General features: G+C 34.4%; 1 protein-coding gene and 1 pseudogene across 1 annotated transcript; both read right to left on the bottom strand.

The window, feature by feature from the left end:
- Positions 1 to 3,420: 3,420 nt before the first annotated feature.
- On the bottom strand, positions 3,421 to 6,466 carry LOC101394235 (olfactory receptor OR51C1-like; annotated as a pseudogene).
- A 12,846-nt stretch (positions 6,467 to 19,312) lies between these two features.
- LOC101400716 (olfactory receptor 51F1-like) lies at positions 19,313 to 20,272 on the bottom strand. The gene has a single exon (XM_004433918.2). It carries the CDS (start codon positions 20,270 to 20,272, stop codon positions 19,313 to 19,315), a length of 960 nt encoding a protein of 319 aa, XP_004433975.2.
- Positions 20,273 to 21,160: the final 888 nt, after the last annotated feature.

Below are 21,160 nucleotides of genomic sequence, written 5' to 3'. Positions count from 1 at the left end.
AGTGGTACATTTATTACAATCAATGAAATAACATTGACACATCATTATCACCCAAAGTCCATTGTTTACTTTAAGTTCTCTCTTGGTTTTGTGCATTCTGTGGATTTTGACAAATGTGTAACGACAAGTATCCACCATCATAATCTCATACAAAATAGTTTCACTGCCCTAAAAATCCTGTGTTCCACCTATTCATCCTTTCCTCTTCCCAAACTCCTGGCAACCACTGATCTTTTTACTGTCTCTATAGTTTTCCCTTTTTCCAAAATGTCGAATAGTTGAAATTCTAGTGTATGTAGCCTTTTCAGATTGGCTACTTTCGCTGAATAATATCCATCTAAGTTCCTCAATGTCTTTTTGTGGCTTGATAGCTCGTTTTAGCTCTAAATAATATTCCGTTGTATGGATGCACCAGGAATCCATATTTTTACAAGAGCTCCATCAATTTTTATGTATCTGGCTGTGTACCAGAATTCTTACTGATTGGCCTTTAGAAAATACTTCACAGACAAGAGATACCTTCACCAAAATTGGAATGTCAATTAAAATTTTATATAGTGAATACTACCTCCCCACTGACTTGCATTATTAATTCAAATAATATATCACACTAATTGTCATTTTTAAGTGGCTTCTATCATTTTAGTTTTGCTTCTTCCTATTTCCTTCTATGTCAGGTGGTGTGTGATTTTACACTATGGTTGCAGTAAAGTAGAATTACCATCTAAAGTTTTTTATAATTTGAATTATCCAATATTTGTGTGCTATATTAAGTTTTCCTGAAAGAGGGTATATCTATAATAAACATTTTAATGAAATTATATCTTTTAAAATTATATTCCTCACTTAGGAACGATCTCACTTAAAGCGAGAAGCTAATCTTCATGTTTATAGTCTGAATATCTGTCCCAATAACTAGTTTAATGTAAATACTAGATCCATGTTGCTGTTGGATGATGAATAAGAATATAATTTGGGATTGTCATACCCTTGGTTTTATTCCTTCTATTTTTATGGCCCCAAAACCCTGAGCTGGTGATGCCTTTTATAGTAACGTGTGCCACTGTCTTATCATCCTCTGTAAAGAAGTGAACGTGTGAAGCGGGGTGGGATAAATAAGACTGCCAAAAGCCAGGGCATAGGGCTGGGAAATGAACTACTGTAGTTGTTGTTGGGTAGTTAGTGACTGTGGTTAATGTGAGGTGAGCCAGGGGACATAATTCTTAGAGATAGCATTCCACAACATTTCTATGTCTATGCCTGGTAGCATTCTTGAACTAACAACTTACCAAAAAGATATCACACATGTAGAGAGAATTAGCCAATGGGGTTTGGAACCACATGTGGCTAGTACCTAGGAAGGTGTTGAATAGGAGATATGAAGGAAGAAAGAGATACGTAAGAATTCTGAGTAATGAGCACATTTCTCTTGTTGGTTTTATGTAGTTCTTAAAATAATAGGCAAAGTGTCCCTAGGAAATTTTGTTACTGCCTGAAATATGAATGATAAAATTTACTTAAGTTTTATTTATCAATAGTGATGGACATAAATGCCTAGAAAAAAGAAGGATAGAAATGAAACTTGTACAGTGGTTACCTATATAGAAGGTGGAAAGACTGGACTTGAGGGAATATATCAAGGAGGACTTTGGGCTTTTCTATAAGCCTTTTATTAATGACAGCATATGTATCATTTCTCATATAACTAAAATTAATTTAAAAACCTTTTAAAAAGTTTTTTTCTTATTATTATGGAAAGCAGAAGGAGAAAAAGGGACAAGATTGGAGACCTAGAGACCTATAAGGAAACTGTGATTTAGTTTAAATATTTTAGTGTCCTAGACTAAGTGCAAAAGTGGAAATGAAGATATATTATAGTGTTAGAATAGACAAGAAATACAGATTCTTTGGATGCAGGAGCAAAGGATGAGTAAGCATTTGAGGATGGTTCATTAGTTTTTGTCTTTGGCATGTGGGAAATTTTTAAAAAATTATGTAATGACAGTTAGTTCTGGGAAACCTATTCGTGGAAAAAAATGGCTTAAATTATTCTTAGCAAAACTGGGCCTTATGCAAACTGGGATAAGTTCTGAGGCTGTGATCTCAGGTGCCAAAATTGCCCTTGGTCTATATGGTTTGGAAAGTCAGAACTATCATCAAATGCTAGATAATATAGGTAGAACAAATAGGATCATTTATAAGGGAGATTTCTTATGTTATACTGGCCAAACATTGAATTGAATTACTTATCACCAAAATTGTTCAGAAGGACTATTTGATAGTCTATCATCTTCAGTTCAATTCAACAACTATCACTGAGTGTCTGCTATGTGAAAGGTCTTCTTCTACATATTATAGCAGCTTCAAAGAAAATCAAGGCTTCCTTTTTTTTTTGTTAATTTAGGGAATTTACATTCTTGTGGAAGCTATAATAATAATGATAATAATGTATATTTATACATAAAATACATAGTCAATAATACACAAAGGCAAAAAAGATACAGACAAAGCAACATAAAAGGCAAATTATGGGAGGGAAAGGTCAGCAATCATTGGAGAAATCATGAAAAATTTAATGAAGAGGATATTTGAAGATTAGCCTTGACACATAAGTAAAATTTCAAGGTGGAGGAATGGGTGTTAAGGTTGAAGTGGAGTCAACAGTAAAGGCCACCATCGGAAAGTTGCATATACGTGATGGAGCAGTTAGTTGACTGATTTTCTTAGACTGCAGAGGTATGAAAATGGAAAGAGGTAGATTAAACTTTAAAGGAATTTAAACCTAAATTGTGGAGGAATTTAACTATCATATATATAGGACTTGTTTCATTTATTTGGTGTTTGAGAAATAAACATGCAAGGGATGATTATTGGTGTTTTTCTTTCGTGAGGAAGATTGGTCCTGAGCTGTCATCTGTGCCAGTCTTCCTCTATTTTATATGTGGGATCCCACCATAGCATGGTTTGATGAGTGGTGTGTAGGTCTCTACCCAGAATCAGACCCCGCCAACCCTGGGCCATTGAATCAGAGCATGAAAACTTAACCACTATGCCATTGGGCCAACCCCCTTATTATTAAAAAAAAAAAAAATTGTTTTTAAGTTTCATTTCAGTTGGATATTTGGAAAATTAATTCAAAGTGAATGACAGATGGTTTGGGGCAGAAACAGCATAGAGATGGGGGCTCAGTTAGTCATTTATAGGAATGAGAGGTAGTAACTGAGAGGTAGTGAGAATCTGAATTAGTATTTTGATGTAGAAAAGATAAGATTGCCTTAGGTAGGATTAACTACATTGTGGAGATGATTGAATTGGATAATATCTATTTCTATTTAACTCTAAAATTACATAGGTCTATAACTTGAATTTGTGAAAACATTTCACTGACATTGAAGCAGGTCTTAATAGGAGCAGTGACTGTTAAATATGAGTTCCTTTGGAACATAAAAGTTTGAGCATAGCTTTTTGAATCTGCTTTGTTTTCACACTATAGATTCTTGGATTCATCACAGGGGGAATGAGCAAGTATACATTGGCAATGAGTGTGGGCACGTAGGGTGGGGCACGTTTTCCAAACCTGTGAACAAAAGACAGGCTGATCAAAGGGATGTGGAATATGGCCACAGCAGTGATATGAGAAATGCAGGTGCTGAAGGCCTTTTTCCTCTCCTCTGGGGAAGCAATGTTGAGAATGGAGGGAATGATCAAGATATAGGAAAGCAGGATAAAGATAGAGTCCACTCCAACAGTAGAGATAATTGCGGTTAGTCCAAATGCACTATTGATCTTTGTATCTGAACACTAGAGCTTCATCATATCTGAGTGGAAGCAGTAGGAGTGACAGAGCACAAGGCTGCGCAGAATGATAGATGCTTAAGAAGCAGGACTGGTGGTGTCAGAATGACAGTCCCTCTGGTAATGACTGCCAAACCAATTCTTGTGATCCTTGCATGAGTTAGAATGGTAGCATATCTCAACGGTTTAGATATGGCCACAAAACAATCAAAGGCCTTAGCCAGGAGCACTGAAGTTTCCACGATAGCGAAGAACAATGAAGAACATCTGTGATAAGCAAGCATTGAAGCTGATTTCCCGGGTATTGACCCAGAATATTCCTGTTACCGTCACCAGTGTAGAGATGCATAAGCCAATGTCAGTGGTGGACAACATGGAGAGGAAATAGTACATTGGCTCGTGGAGGCTTGGCTCAGTGAGGACTGTGAACAGGATCAAGGTGTTCCCAGAAAGGGCAGTGAAATAGAGGCAGCAGAAGGGAATGGAGATCCAGGCATGGGCCCATTCAAGTCCAAGGATGCCAGACAAGAGAAAAATAGAGAAAGTGGAGTCACGGAAGGCATTATGGTCTGTAACAGCGGAATTCTGTTGTAAGATCTTGACTTTCTAAATTTAGAATTAAACATTATATTTAGTTAAAGTTTAATAAACATTTTGTGAAGTGCACAAAAGGAAGTCTGGTGGCATCTATATGCACTCAGGTAACCACTTCTAAGATCAATTGATAAACTTTATCACCAGCCCTTAAGGCTTCCCACTGCCTCATCCTCGTCAGTATCCTCTCCTATAGTAAGCATTACTTTGACTTCTATTTCTATAATTACTTTTCTCTGTTTTTGATCTTGATGTAAATAGAGTCGTGCAGTGTATACTATTTGCATCTTGCTTCTTTCACTCGATATTATGCCTGTGTGATTAATCACTGAAATAAGATTAAGTTTAATTAAATTTCAATTTACTTGGGTAAATTTATTTGGTGTTCATCACTTACTATCTTGTACTCTTATCCATATTTTGATTACCTTTTTTATGCTTCAACTGGATTGTAAGCTTATACTTATTACTATGGTCTAATGAGTATAAAGGGTTATTTTTAGCGAAACTTTGCTTAGTAGAATTCTTCGCTCGTAGTAGATATTCAAAATACTTTTGCTAATTGATTTTTATTTTATTTGCCCTTCCTGAAATATTCTACTTAACCATGAGTAGGACTTGGCCTAAGAAAATAATTGACTAAGTTTGCCTTGTGATTTTAGATTTATTAAACTCAGGTTCTGAGAGAAAATTCATTTTAACTTAGCAGGGAAACATCTCTTTCCAAAGACTACATATACCTAAGAATTCACCCCAAATAATGCCAGTTCGTCCTGTCTCATTACATACGTTTACTATAGGGAACTAGAGGAGAGATGCTTCAGTTCCTGTGAATCTGTAGCTTGATATTGTTTTTAATTTGTAACAGTAAAATACTGTCTTGTTTATTTACCATTGTGAAACCTGCCTCTGTTATGGTAAAAATTAATGATGATAATAATAAAGTTCTTTTGTAACATGTATACGCTGGTCCTTAACTTGACCTTGATCTCTTACAAAGTTATTCAGATATATAATATTGTGAAGGAGAAGACCATGTTCCATATAATATTCTAGGTATTTTATGTAGATTATTTCATTTGAGACTATGAAAAACCTAAGAGAGGTATTTTTATTACAGAAGCATAAATTTGAAAAGTTTGGATAAATTGCCAAAGATTATAAAATCTGAAAGAGATGACATTGGGAATCAATAAAGAAGACTTTAGAGCCTGTGCTATTAACAACTACACTACATTTTCTAATGATAATAATGACAATACCAATAATAATGATATAATTCTACTTTAACACTATTATAATTCTCTATTAATAAATAAAACAAATGTGTTAGAACTATGTATGTTTGCAAGTCTCTTATTTATCATTTCTATGGTTCAGTGTTGAAACAATTTTATTTCAAGATTGCCTATGTTCTGTATGATATGTAAATAAATTGATGAGACAATATTAGCAAATGGTAAATTCTTAAGCATAATATTGGATGCTATAATTCAAATTAATCCATGGTTGATATAGCATGTTTATTATAATAATGAAACTATTGCTCAAAATATATTTTTAATTTCTTTAAGATTTCCATTGTTCCTTTAGAAGCCATCCAAAATTATTTTCATTAATATGCCCATTTTTATAAATTTTAGCATCTGACTACATCACTTGTGGATGTAGATAAAAATAAGTTTGACTATTTCTCCAAACATGTTACCCATTTCTACATAGTTTCAATTCCATAGGCATTCCATGAACAATAGTTTTATTCATTTATTTTCCTACTTTAAAGCATTTCTCTTTATCCCACGTTAATCTCTTAAATATGAGGTCCATATATTTAACTCTTTGATTTCTCCACTTAAATATCTCAACATCAACTCAAGCACAACATGACTGCATCTGAGTTAGTGTCCACAGCCCCCAAAATTTTGAATTCTATTTTCCCCATTTTAATTAATAGCTCTATAGATCTATGGTAGCTTATGTATCAGGTTGCCTAATGCAGAAAGCTGAATGTCCTCTCACCTCCCATCTGTTGATCAATTTTTGTCTCTATTGCAACTCTTTCTAATTTGTGCTGCATATTGCTCTCTGAGTTTTCTTTTTAAAATTTAAAATAGACTTCCATTTTAAAGTAACTTTAGCTAGTATTACTGGAAACAGTCTCTCCCAATTTTCTATTAAATTTTCAAAAACAAATAAAGGGAAAAAGGAATAGACCAAAGAAATACTAATGTTAAAACTGATCGATGTCCTACATCCAGAATGTTTTGAGAGTGATTAACCACTCCTAAGTAAGGAATATGGAGTTGGATTGAGTGGAAGTATAGGACAGCACTTAACACCATTACCACAGTCTACACTCAGGAATCCAGAGTCTGCATCAAAATAAAAAATGAAGACCAGGCATCTCTTTTTGTAAGATGCCTTACTACAAGTTGACCAAGGACATTTTCCTTGTAGCGGGTATCTCATCACAAGAGAATCAGCCAAAGATAATGGCGTAAGGGGTGGCATTGGTAGAAACGCGTTGAATTTTGAAATGAATATTCACTCAAGTACATTTTTGTCAACAAAAAGGAAAACAGAAAAAAATCTGGCAACAGCACATTTTGGGAATTTAGGTTTTAATTTCCTCTAACATTTCAAAGTGGCCAAGAACCAGACAGTGTTGGTGGCATGGGTGTTCCCGTAGTGAAATTGTAGGCTGCTAGGAACTGGGAAATGGATCACAAACTGCACTCCACATAATCGTGCTTGTTGAGATGGTAGCCATGAGGAAGCCACACACATGGTTAATTGGGAAAAAAAGTGTGAAAAGATCTTGCTTTGCACTAGGAAGTGTATAAACGAAAAAAAAAACCCTGCTAGCATGAAATCTTTAAAACGTTGTATAAATAGAAAAAGGGAACAACATCTGGAAAATTCAGCATATAAGCATATATGAATATGTAATAATGTCTGTAAATCACATAGCACATTCCCTTTCACATCATAACGACTCAGTCATCGTCATCACAGATGTCAAAACCTCTGTAAACTAAGAAAATATCCTAAGGTAATTCAGGTAATGGCATCATACAGCATTATGAAAGAAAGAGAAAACAAAGGAAAGAAAGACCAAAGTAATGAGATAAGGGAAATATAATAGAATTAAAGCAAATGTTAGATATAATCACAAACAGAATTGAGGTAAAATAATTTAAATCAGTTCAATTTGAAGAATGCATTTGAAAAATCCTCCCGTAATGCATAGGAAGAAATAGTGAAAAGAAAATAATGAGAAAATAATGATTGAGAAGGACAAAAAATGAAAAGCCAACATACAGATAATTAATGTCCCAGGAAAAATAAACCAAAACAAGTGGAAGAAAAATGACTGTTCCAAATAACAGGCTGCAGTGTTTGGAGATTGAAAGAGCTCATTATATCCCAGGTAAAATCAGTGAAGATGGAAATATACACAAAATATTTGATTTACAATCTTTTTAAAAACCTTCAAGTTTTTAGGCTGAAAAAAGTAAGACTCCTATAAAGAAATTAAAATCAGGCTGGTTTTACAAATAAAACAAAAGAAAACACACTTTAAAAAATATTTTATTCACCATGCAGAAAGAATGAAATATGTAAGAAAAAATTACAAAAAAAATGAGCAAGATTTGTACAATGAAGATGACAAAATATTGCTGAGAAAAAATAAAAAATATGTAAATAAATGGAGAGACATATGCTCATGGATTAGAAGCCTAAATATTTTTAAGACGGCTATGGATCCGTAAAGGATCCATAAATTCAATGTAGTATCAGCAGGATTCATTATTTTGTAGAAATTAACTCTGATTCTAAAATTTATAGGGACATTTAGAAGACTTATAATGAACAAAACAACTTTAAAAAAGAAGAACCAAATTAGAGTATTTATACTACCAGATTTCAAAACTTTATATTAAATCAACATAATCAAGACACAGGACACAAGGATCATCATATAGATCAATAGAATAAAATTGAGATTCTAGATTTAAACCCTTACATATGGTAAATTGATTTTCAACAAAGTTGCCAAGACAATTAAATGAGGGAAAGGATAGACTTTCAACAAATGGTGCTAGAACAATTGGATATTCCTATGCAAAAATAAAAATAAGAACTTAGACCTTACCTCACACTGTCCTCAAAATTAACTCCAAAGGGGTCATAGACCTAAAGGTAAGAGCTAAACATCTGAAACTTCTAGAAAATAATATAGGAGAATATTTTGTGACTGTGGGTTAAGAAAAACATTCTTAGATACCACAGTGAATGTATGATCCATTAAAAAAAAGTGATCACTGTCAGACTTCTGCCAAAAAAAAAAAAAATGCAATTCAAAAGTCCCCTTTAAGAAAATGAAGACAAACCACAGACTGGGAGAAAGCATTTACATGAAAAACTTGTATCCAGAATATGTAAAAAACTCTTACAGCTCAATAATAAGACAAACAATCCAACTAAAAATGGGCAAAAGATTTGAACAGATATTTCACCAAAGATATACAAATGGCTAATAAGCACAGGAAAAGATGATCTACGTCACTGGTCATTAGGAGAGTGAAAATTCAAAATGCATTGAGATATTGCTATAAGCAAAAAGAAAAATAATATCAAGTCTTGGCAAGCATGTGGAGAAACTGCAAACATCATATTTTGCTGGTGGAAATGTAAAATGGTACAGCCACTATGAAAAACAGATAGGCAGATCCTTAAAAAGCTAAACATCAACTTAAGGTATGAGTCAGAAATTCTACTCCTAGGAGTCTACCAAAGAGAAATGAAAGCCTATGTATATGCTAAACTTACACACGAATATTCATAGCAGCATTATTCATAATAGCCCTGAATTGGAAACAACTCAAATGTCCACCAACCAGTTGAATGGTGAACAAAATGTGAAACACCAATACAATGGAGAACCACTCAGCAATAAAAAGGAAAAAAATATTATTACAGGCTACAAATGAGTATATCTCCAAAATCTTATGCTAAATGAAAGAAACAAGAAACAAAAGACTACATACTGTGTTATGCACCATTATGAATAATCTAGAAAAGAAAATTTTTTAAACACAGAAAGTATTTGCCTCTGCCTGAGGGTAGGAGTGGGATTATCTGCAAAATGGCATGAGGGGTGATGAAAAAATGTTCTAAAACTGAATTGTACTCATGATTGCACATCTTTAGAAGTTTACTAAAAATCTTTGACTTGTATTATTTTTATACTGTGTAAGTAAATGCTCAGAGGAGAGACTTTGTAGTATACTTTTTATGACATGTAAGTAATAGTTCAAAAAAACTTAAAAATAAGGCTGGATTTAAATTTCTTTCATGACATATTGAGTGTCAGAAAGCAACAGATTCACTTCAGTAGAATTTCTGGCAAAATCTGATATCCAGCCCAGTTACTTCTATTGGAAAAAGTAAAAGATATGTAAAAGTTCAGAAAATAAACCCACCACATAATCTTCTTTAAAATAAAATGTGAAGTATTGAAATGTTTCCTAGTTGAGAATTGACTGCAAGCTGAAACAAACAAACAAGGCCAAGAATAGAAATTCACCATCTGAAAGGATCGACAGAGGCATATACCAGCATAGAAGAATTTGCCATGATTACTAAAAGAATCAGTAATACAGAGAATTGTATCTAATTTATTATATTAGATGCTGATATAATTAAGATAATTTAGTACCTTTATGGAAACAAATACAACCCTGGGAAAATTAAAAGTACAGGAAGAGACCTAGGTAAACATTTAAGTAAGTTTAAAGGAAGCTTCTTAAACCAGTAGTAATAGAGTGAGTTATTGAATAAAAGGAGTAGGATAAACTGACTATCCATTTGAAAAAAATATAATAAAGCATACACCACAATGTATTTAAATTAATTCCAGATGGTTAAATGTTTAATTATGAATAAATAAAATACATTGTAGAGTAAAAAGCAGGTAAATATTTATATAATCTTTGAGTGAGAATTATCTAATGATGACATCAAAGATGTAAACCATAGAGGTACGGATTGATATATTTGATTTGTTAAAATACAAAGAATTGTTTTATGGCAAAAAAAACCTTCCACATAATTAAAAAAACCTTCCACATAACCCACTACAAATTGGGGGAAATATTTGACACATATACAATATTCAGTTGGAAATTGTGCCCATTGTAGGGCAGTAAAAAAATGACAATATAAAAAATGAGCAAAAGGCATTAAAATGGAATTCCCCAAAGAAGAATTCTAGAAATACAGAAAGAATATGCGATTTCACCATCAGCCAAAGGAAAACTCATTAAAATGCTTGCTTTCAGTCAACTAATTGACAAAAATTAGTAAGGATTGTTGGGCTACAGGAGAACTGCACTTTCATATGGTGAAGAGTGATTGGGTAAAAGGTCCATTGGTCACAGATTTTGCTGTGATTAGCTAAACAATGAAAACAAAACATCTATATGGGATTTGGAATATCTAAATAGGCATTAGGCCAATGGAAGTGAACAAAACAGTGAGAAGTCCTAACTATATCAGGATCTGGGTGTGTGTAGAGATCAGGGACCAGGGGTAAGTGGGGAGGGTCTTACCTTTCAAGATGTGGAGAATTAGAAGGGATACAAACAGAGATCTTGAAGAAGCAATGCCAGAAGACCAGGTGAGTTATTGTCTCTAAGTTCACTTTCAAGAAATTCTTCCTTGTGTTTAAACTCACTCATGATGCAGCTTAAAGTCATCTGACTCATTTTATTATAGATACAATCAAATACTGTCTGATCTGAGAGCAGCTACTTGACTTGGCCTTTAGACAAGGAGGAGAGACTTCTCTCACCCTCATTTAGAGTGGGTGTATGCAGGCCATTTACCTCTATGTGAACAAAGAATTTTATAAGGAAACTAGTGGTGTAGTCATTTACCCAACTGGGATAAACACATTCTGGGGGATTTCTGTGCCATTCTGTTGTGCTTTACCTCTCTGCCCCCAGGTTAGTTGGATGGCATCAGGTAATGTGGATGCTAAGACAAGTGGAAAAGAACCAAGCAAAGAACAATAAACATATTGACGCAGTAACTCTGTTTATATGTTTTAATTAAAAATGGAATTGAATCATTACCTTAAACGTGGATACAGCATTTAAAATGAGGATTCAGTATTTCCTCTTGATTTTTATTCTGCTATGTGTTTCTTGTCGATAATCTATTACATGAATTTTTGTATACAAGTAAGTGGAATAACACATGTTTTGAAAGCATCTTCAGGTAATAGCATAGTCTCTGTTATATAGTACGTATGCATTAAATATTTGTTAAATGAGCAAATACATTCCTAAAATTCAGAACTAAGCAGTAAAATAGAATTACAAATTCAAGTGGCTTGACAGAGGTGGTCCATTCAATAGAAGACGGTAGATTTGGCAGCATGGCAACTCGAGTGAAAGTAACTTCCAGAAAAAAAATTATATTAATTAGGATTATATTAATTAACATCTGTATAGTGATTAATGTTTTGCAAGTAATTTCAGGTACATTATTTTTTTTAGTCTTAGTTATTCAGGCAAAAACAAACATTTTTTATTTACCTGACATGTACTGATGAACACAGTGCTTGACACAAAATCAGTAGTTGACAGTGTTTATCAAATTAATTTATCCCTCACTCTTGAATTTCTTTTTCACAGTGTAGAAAAGAGAATCATATAAAGAAGCAAAATAAAAGTAATTTTATTCAACCTTGTTTGGTTGATGGCTAGGTTAATTATCTAATAAAATTGGTTAAATGCACGGGTCATAAAAATAATTTTAACCTACATTGAACATTTTCTTTCAACCTAAAACTTATATATGTGATTTATTCATCATCATTAGATGTAGATTTTGAGCCTTCTAATGTAGTTCTGCAAATTGGAATTCCATATTATCTTCTTTTCTTAAACCATATCTTTAATACACGGTATATAACTTCCATTATAATAATGATGACTATTAAGAAAAAACAAGTAGCCTACAGTTCACTTATTGGGGGCAATGTGGACTTGCTAATTGGAGAATGAGCTATGAGTGTTCAACTGGCTGCAAGCGTCAGTCAGTATATTTTACAGAGAGAATAAAGATTGCTGGTTAATTTAGCAAGTTGGTTCAGTAGAACTTGCATGGAAATCTCTTTTTTAAACTACTTTATTGAGGTATGATTGACATATAAAAAGCTGTATTTATTCAGTGTATACAATTCGATGAATTTGGGGGTAACAATACCACCATGAAAACATCATCACCATCAATACTGTAAACATATCCATCACCTCCCAAAATTTCTTCCCATCTCTTTTATTATTATTATTTTTTATAGTAAGGACACAACATAATATCTACCCTCTGAGCAAATTTTAAGTGTACAATACAATATTGTTAGCTATAGACCAACAGGTACATGAAAAGGTGCTCAATATCATTAATCATCAGGGAAATGCAATTCAAAAGGACAATGAGATATCACCTCACACTTATTAGGATGCCTATTATCAAAAAAACAAAAGATAACAAATATTGGCAAGAATGAGGAGAAAAGGTAACCCTGGTACACTACTGGTGGGAATTTAAATTGGTACAGACATTATAGAAAACAGTATGCATGTTCCCCCAAAAAGTAAACAGAATTACCAGATGATCCAGCAATCCCACTTCTGGGTATTTATCCAAAGGAATAAAAATCAGGGTCAAAGAGATATTTGCACTCCAATGTTTACTGCATGGAAATCTTTGTATTTATAATTTTGTTATACATTTCTAGAAAAATGAAAAGACAGGGAAAAAAAGAGACTCAACAATGATGGTAGGCAAATACTTGAAGCATTTCCATTGTTGAGAGAAGCATCATAGAATTCCAAGAATACTGTGTTATACAACCAGAAATCCAGAAAACTTTTCTCTGCTATTAACTATGTGGCTCAAAGAAAAGACGTCATAGCTAAAAGGATCAGTTTTTTTATCTGTAGAATAAAATGATGAACTTGATAATCTCTGAAAATTTTAAAGAAAAGTACACAGGATTAGGATTTAGTGTTTTCTTGGCTGGTGGAGTTTGTTTACAATTTGGACAGCAAGAGAAGCTATTGAAAGTTTTTTTAAGTTATGTGATTCTAGTATAAGATTAGTCTGACAATTGCAGAGGATAAATTACAATGAGGAGACACAAAGGTAGGGCCACCGGATAGAATCTGTCTATCGTAAAGAGAGATTCTGAAGGCACAGAATAGTGGTGTCAGAGGTGAGAAAACATATTGAGTGCGGCATCAAAGATGTTACATTTATGTTACAAGGTAACAATTTCAATGATGAAGATAGAGAGGAAGGACAATAGTGACATAAGTAAATCAGTCTTGGTTGGCTGAAAGAAGGGTGACATTGCAAAGGGAGATCAAAAGTTTTTAGTTTTGATCAAATAGAAATTTAAACAGAAAGACATGTTTCCAGGGTTCAGAGGATCACTTGGTCAAGTTTTTTCAAAGAAGGAAAACTTTTAATCACCTTACATCCTTCATTATCAGAAATAATTTCACTCATCAACAGAAGGATCAAATGGTTTTTAAAAGAAACAAAACAAATCTGGTTTGGGACTTGCTGAATTTGTTGTACTGATGGGGCATTTGGATCATTTTGATAGGAAGACACAGTTACAAATGATTCATGAGAGTACGTGTCCTAGGAGTGCATGTTATATTTATTTTTATACATAGTAGTTATTAATACATATTCACTGAATAAATAAATAATGAACAAATAAATGTATAATTTTGTGGAAATTAGTTTTAAATAATGGATTTCTGTTCTGTTTAAAACAACATAGAACAATGAGTACAGAAACATAGACTGAGGTTACCATAGACATTTAGTAATTGTTTTGGCATATTTTATTTAATTCTCATAAATTGTCCCAGGCTAAGAATTATTAGTTTTCTTAAAAGTTTAATGGTGTATAGCACTATCAGTTATTAGTAGCAAATTTGTACAACAGTCATTGTCAGAATAAGTAATTCTTTGATATAATAAACATGAAAGTTTTATGAAGGATATAAATCATAAAAGAGAGACATTTTATTGTTTCTATGCCTAACAAAGTAAGTTTTTTATCTTGATTACTTTTTAATCTTTGCTTCAAAATATCTGAATCTATCTTTGTTGGCCCCCAGGAAAGACATGCCGTGCTAACACATGTGTTTGCTCTTTGTAATTTTATGTAAATATTCGTTATTCATCTAATCAGTGATTTTGTCATCCTTGGTACTTTTGCCTGGAGCAGTTTTACTAACAGGAAATTTTAAAGTTGAAAATATTCTTCTGTTTAGTCAATCATTTAATCCCCAGAATCATAACCCTCACATAAAAAACATTTGTCATTAATCAAATGTTCTTAATGTGCTTTTTCAAATAAAGAGTGGGTATTAGAGTGGTGTTGGGAAGTTCTTTAGTAAAAACATTTCCCTTTTTATGATAACAGCCTCAAACATAGAGGTGAACCCAATATACTGGGCCTGTACACGTGAACCCGGTTGATCAATACTAGAGACTTAGATAGCTGACCCAAGCAGGGCCAATCAGGTGCTCTCTCATGAGAATTTTTAGCCTTATATTTCAAAATGATTTCTGAGTTAGAGAAAAGCTGCAGAAAAGAATACTAAAATTTTCATTTATCCTTCATCCTGATACTCCATTTCCTGAGTATTTGAAACTTCAAGGGAGGCGCATGAAGACTGGGAAATGACAGACAGTTCAACTTCTGAGCAGCTCATAGCTGCTCTGGCTTCTCTGTCTTAAGGTTTGATTTTTGGCTCCTCCTTGTATTGCCCAACATAGTTTCCTCTTAATTTGATAAATGTGTAGGTTATTAATTGTACCCTTCAGATTTTAGATTATGGAGAACAGCAGTCCTAGCTGCTGAGTTCTTAAATCCATCATCACGTTCCAAGGAGGCCACATTTCCTATGAGCTGCTTCCAGCCAATGAGTGAATGTGGCAGAGCCTTTCCAGGAAGGCATGAAGGCACCTCTGACAGGTGAGTTTGACTTGAGGATACCAATGGCCTTGACTAACTCTGTTTAGAACTACACTATAGTTTAAGATGATTCTTTCGACCAAAATTTTTTCTTTCTTTCTCTCCTTAACTCAAGGTTAACCTTATATCAACGTATGACAGCCTCCTTCCAACCTTCTTCTTGTCCATTCTTGTCTTCTTTTTATAATAAATCTTACCTAGCCCCTCACTGACTGCATATTGAATTTGCCCCAGGATCTCATGCTTTATTTATCATCCTCACAACTACTTGCATGTTAAACTGTCCTGTCTGCTCTTTGGACTTCGGTGGTTCTTATGATAATTGCAGCCCCTTGATTTTTTTGGTGATTAACCACTGCAATCTGGCCTCTATTAGGTCAAGGCCTCATGATATGCATGGATATTAATGAACCTGGGTCTGTGACTGCATCTCCTACTGTCATCCCTGATCAACAGAGGAGAGCCACTTCTCAACTTCTCAGTGATGCTGGTATCATTTTCACAGCTTACTCCTAATGGCCTTGAGGAATGTGTGTCCTCTGGGCCTCTCATGGAGCTGACCCTTGGGTGGGTCTTCTGGGTTCATGTAATCTATCCATCCCAGCATGCTCACGTTCCTCACTCATTTTATTCTATCGGTAAAAGAATGGCTCATAAAAATAGTGGAATGATTAAATCATTCCATTGTAATCATCTGATTACAATGTAGATTAAAAGCAAAAGTGAAAGGAATGTGGTATTTTAGAGTGGGAAGTAGCATGATTCAACTTGAAATTAACCTGTTTCATGAGAGGAATGGTGAGGATACAAGTCTAGTTGGAAATCTGGGTAATGAAGTTAATAAGAAAGCCTTTTACTACAAGGCTGAGAGACTTCAACAAGATCTATCCTTCTGAAGGAAATATTTTGATTCTTTTTTTACCCATACATTGATCAGATGGCAGTATGCTAGATGGATCAATTGAAGGGAGAGAAAAGGAAGAGAACACAACAGATGTACACAAATGAAAGATTTGTGGCATACGTAGTGTATGGAAAAACAGTAAAAACAAGGATATGTCTTCACATGCACACTGCTGTTTTTTTTCTTTCTTGTCACCCTATTTTATTTCTACATGTGATGTATGGAATGAGCTACTCAGATCCTCAAGCCTCTGCTATGAATATCTTTTTAGTGGTGCCCTCTTGAGCTACTGAAATTTATTAGAATGTTAATTTAATAAATTTACCTCAAACACTTTCTACATACTAAGCCAAGTACTAGTATTTCCTTTAATAAATTATACTAACATATATATGTAGTATCCTAGACGTTTTGTAGACTGACAATACAACTCAAACTAAATGAAATTATCAAAGTTTTTGCTTGCACATTATAAAACTCTCCAAATACATTTCCTCTTTCTCATGCTCTTGTTCTCTTGCTCAGTTCCAGCTAGAGTTCTCCAAAGTTGTTTAGTCTTTTCTTTAGTTTTCTTTAGTTGAACCGAAAACTAGGAGCACACTTTGTAATGCTGTAGCCTTTTGAGCTTCTCAAAGTATAAGTCCCTGAACTTTAATATTCTTATGCATTCTATCTTTCTGAGGATCCAAGTAGCCAACAGGCATATAGAATTACCACCACAAAAGTCCCCACATATAAAATTCAGGAAATACAACCAAATTTCTAAACCAAATCTACAAATCAATTCATTTTAAAATAGCATTGTTCAAGCAAAAGATGTTCTTTAAGAAACTAATACAAATCTTATAACCAAAATTTCTTCGAAAGAATCTGATGGATAGAGAAAACAGAATAAAAAAGAAAGAAAAGTTTTGTGTTTTCACATTCTTCAATGTTATGTCCAGATGGGACCTATGAATTTAAAACTCAGGAGAGTATTTTTCAAATAGAGTAAAATGGTGACACAATAACCCTTACATTCTTCCACAGAATTGTTTCCAAAATACCCTTCTCCTCTATTTACCTTTGGAAGCATTTTGAACTCAGATGACAACACAAACAAGGAGTATAATTTTGTATTATCAACAATCACAATATTTAGTACATTATTGTGTAATTTTTTATGTCGCTACTTTACACACTAGATTTTAAGATTTTAAGTGCCGGAGAATATGTTCTATTGACATTTAAATTTCTATTACTTCTCACAAGGCCAAGCGTAAAGTAAGCCCCCAGTCACTTGTGCGTCGGTAAACTGAACCTCTGAAAAAAAAATGTCCTTATTTGAAGTGTTTGTACTGATTTCAAGCTGCCGATATGACATAAGTGAACGCAGAGTTGAGGAGAAATGCATATTATGGCCTCTTAGAAGCTGGCGAGAGCTAGCTCCATCACATTGCTGCCCTCATTGTTTGTGGTGTACATGAAGCATCGCTCCTATCTATTACCACTTTTCCAACTGCAATAAAATTGACGTGACTTCCATCAGATTTGCCTCTCCATTTTTCTCTGCATTTTTCTACCATTTTATACAACTGTGTTTTAAGCGTCTACCTGCCTCTTAAATTGATATAGTTACCATAATCTCTTTTAGGAACAAAATATTTTAGGTCTAGCTATGTATGTGTTTATAGGCTGAGTATCATGAATTATTTTGGTTCTTTGATTAGTTCTTTAATTGGTTAAGACAACCATAGGAGGTCTTTCACAGCATTTGTGAAAAATCTGAAATTTTATGGAAAATAATATGAGTATGTTTATATGTGATTTTTTGTGGAGAAGAGTTCATGGATTTCACTAGATTCCTAAGGGGACGTTGTGCAGAAAATGATTAAGAACCTCTACCTCGAACATCCTTACATTCTACAGTGCTTCATAATCTTTTCCAGTTCTCCAAATTTCCCATTTCCTGTAATGAATTAGCAACTGTCTTTAATCCTTGAAGCTTTTCTGTTGACTATCCAGTACTGGATACAGATCTATGGCTTACATGCCATGACATATCTATTTCTACCTTTTGAACTATTAATTATGAATGAAGAAAATAAGCTAAAGTATATTCTAAGAAGGACAACACATCTCTTTAAAGGCATGATATATGGACACAGAGATCCAGTTCTAACTTTTGATCTTATAACATATTTCCTACATGCTTTTGGCAGAGTATACACCAGTGAAGAACATCACGTCTAAGATACAGAAAGCCTGGATTCAAATCTCAACCCTGATCCATGTTAGATGTTTGGCTTTTGATGGTCTCAAGGACTGAGTTTCTTCATCTCTGAAATATAACTAATAATATGACATATTTCATTGAGCTGTTTTAAGGAATAAATGGAAAATGTCTTACAAGCTGTTAGTAGAGGGGCTGGCCCCATGGTCTATTGGGTAAGTTTGGCGTGCTCAGCTTTGGCAGCCCAGGTTCGGTTCCCAGGCATGGACCTACACCACTCATCGGCAGCCATGCTGTGGCAGCAACCTACACACAAAATAGAGGAAGATTGGTGCAGATGTTAGCTCAGGGCAAACCTTCCTCAAGGGAAAAAAAGAGGACGATTGGCAACAGAAGTTATCTCAGGGCGAATCTTCCTCAACAGAAAAAAAAAAAAGAAAAGCTATTAGTAGAATGCTTAGTATAAAATAAACAGTCACTAAATCTTAATTAATTACTGTATTATTTTTATTATTTCTTTATTACTATTTTAGCATTTCCGTTGTTGGACTAGAAAATGTTAGGGGTATATCATACTTATATTTATGACTGAAATCACAAAAATGCTCACTAAATATTTGTTGAATACATGAAAAAAAATGAGAAAAAATATCTGATAGGCAGTAACCTACCAGGCTTGCTTTTCTACACGGAAAGTTGTGTTTGCTGATTGTTCTCAAGCAATCATCTCTGTTTATTTTGTAAGGAGAAGACTCAGTATAGCCTTGCAAATCTGTTTTGTTTTTACACTATAGATGATGGGGTTGAGCACAGGGGGCAAAAGCAGGTACATATTGGCCATCATAGAACGGACCACTTTGGGTGCTGTTCGACCATAGCGATGTACCAAGGACAGGCTCATCATGGGAATGTAGAAAATAGCAACTGCTCCAATGTGGGAGACACAGGTGCTAAAGACCTTGTGTCGTTCTTCAGGGGCTGCAATGCTGAGGACAGAGCAAATGATCAAGATATAAGACAGGATGATGCACGGCATATCTACTCCTGTGGTCAGGATGAGATCAATTAATCCACAGATGCTGTTGGCCCGAGTATCTGAACATGCTAATTTAATCACATCTGGATGGTAACAGTAGGAGTGTGAAAGGATATTCACTCTACAGAAATTGAGGGGCTTAAGGAGCAAGAGTAGTGGCATTATTAATATTACAGTGCGTATAATCATTAAGAGACCCATCTGAATGATTCTGGAATTAGTGAGAATGGTAGTGTACCTCAGAGGATCACAGATAGCCACATAGCAGTCGAAAGCCATAGCCACTAGCACCCCAGATTCTGTGAAGGTAAATCCATGAAGAAAAAACATCTGAACAATGCAGGTATCTAGACTGATTTCACTTGCATCAAACCAGAGGATGCCTAATGTTGTTGACATTGTAGAAACAGTCAAGCCCAAGTCAGCAGCTGACAACATGGAGAGGAAATAGTACATGGGCTCATGGAGAGTCTGCTGGGTAATGACGAACAGCAGGATCATGCTGTTCCCAGAGAGGGCAATGGCATACAGACAAGAGAAGGGAATGGAGATCCAGGCACGGACAGACTCTAGTCCAGGAACGCCAGTCAATAAGAAGGTTGGCAACTTAGATGTCAAGTTACTTAAGATATCCATGTTGTTCTGGACTTGTAGCATTTGTCCTCACAATGCTCACATCCTATAGAAATAATAAATTACACTGTTATACAAAAATGTCTAGATAAATTTCTTTTGGGTAGGAGAGGTTATCTAAGGTCATGGGTAAGTGATGTATCATTCAGAAAACTCTAAAGCAAACTCTATTTTATATATATATACGTATATACATTTTCACTCAATTTCAAGGGAAATATGTCCACATTATTTTATGCATTTTGATGATAATTATTTTCTATATTGATAGAATTTGAAGCTCCATTAGATCATAAGATTCTATAAATAGAAAATTAGTTAAGAACAATTAATGCATTCTATTTTGAATATGATGTGTATGAAATGACTATGAAAAATCTACCTAAAGACATCCACGGCTCTGCAGTACCCATGTGGGTGTGAATTTTCAGGCAAAATTCTCCAGATTTTTGATGGTAATATACATTTGGAAGTTATCATTTAAGTTCCATTTTTTTTTTTTTTTTTAAAGGTTTTATTTATTTATTTTTTCCCCCAAAGCCCCAGTAGATAGTTGTGTGTCACAGCTGCACATCCTTCTAGTTGCTGTATGTGGGACGCGGCCTCAGCATGGCTGGACAAGCAGCGCGCCGGTGGGAGCCCGGGATCCGAACCCGGGTCGCCAGCAGTGGAGCGCGCTCACTTAACCACCAAGCCACGGGGCCGGCCCTTAAGTTCCATTTTAATCCAAAGGTGTGGGTGAACAACCTCAGAGAGTAGATTTACGAGAGAAAACCAGTAAAGATGGAACTAGATGATTGAACATAGAGAATGGTAGTAATTAGCTCTCAAAAAGATAAGGATCATCATTTTCACTGACACTAGAGATATGTGGCATAGGGGTATGTTGGTGGAGGGTTATGGTGATGCAAT

The sequence above is a fragment of the Ceratotherium simum genome, chromosome 7 (genome assembly GCF_057802395.1).
Source record: "Ceratotherium simum simum isolate JZ-2026a chromosome 7, ASM5780239v1, whole genome shotgun sequence".
Taxonomy (NCBI): domain Eukaryota; kingdom Metazoa; phylum Chordata; class Mammalia; order Perissodactyla; family Rhinocerotidae; genus Ceratotherium; species Ceratotherium simum.
Note: the sequence above shows the minus strand (reverse complement) of the source record. Positions and strands in the feature narration are given on the sequence as shown.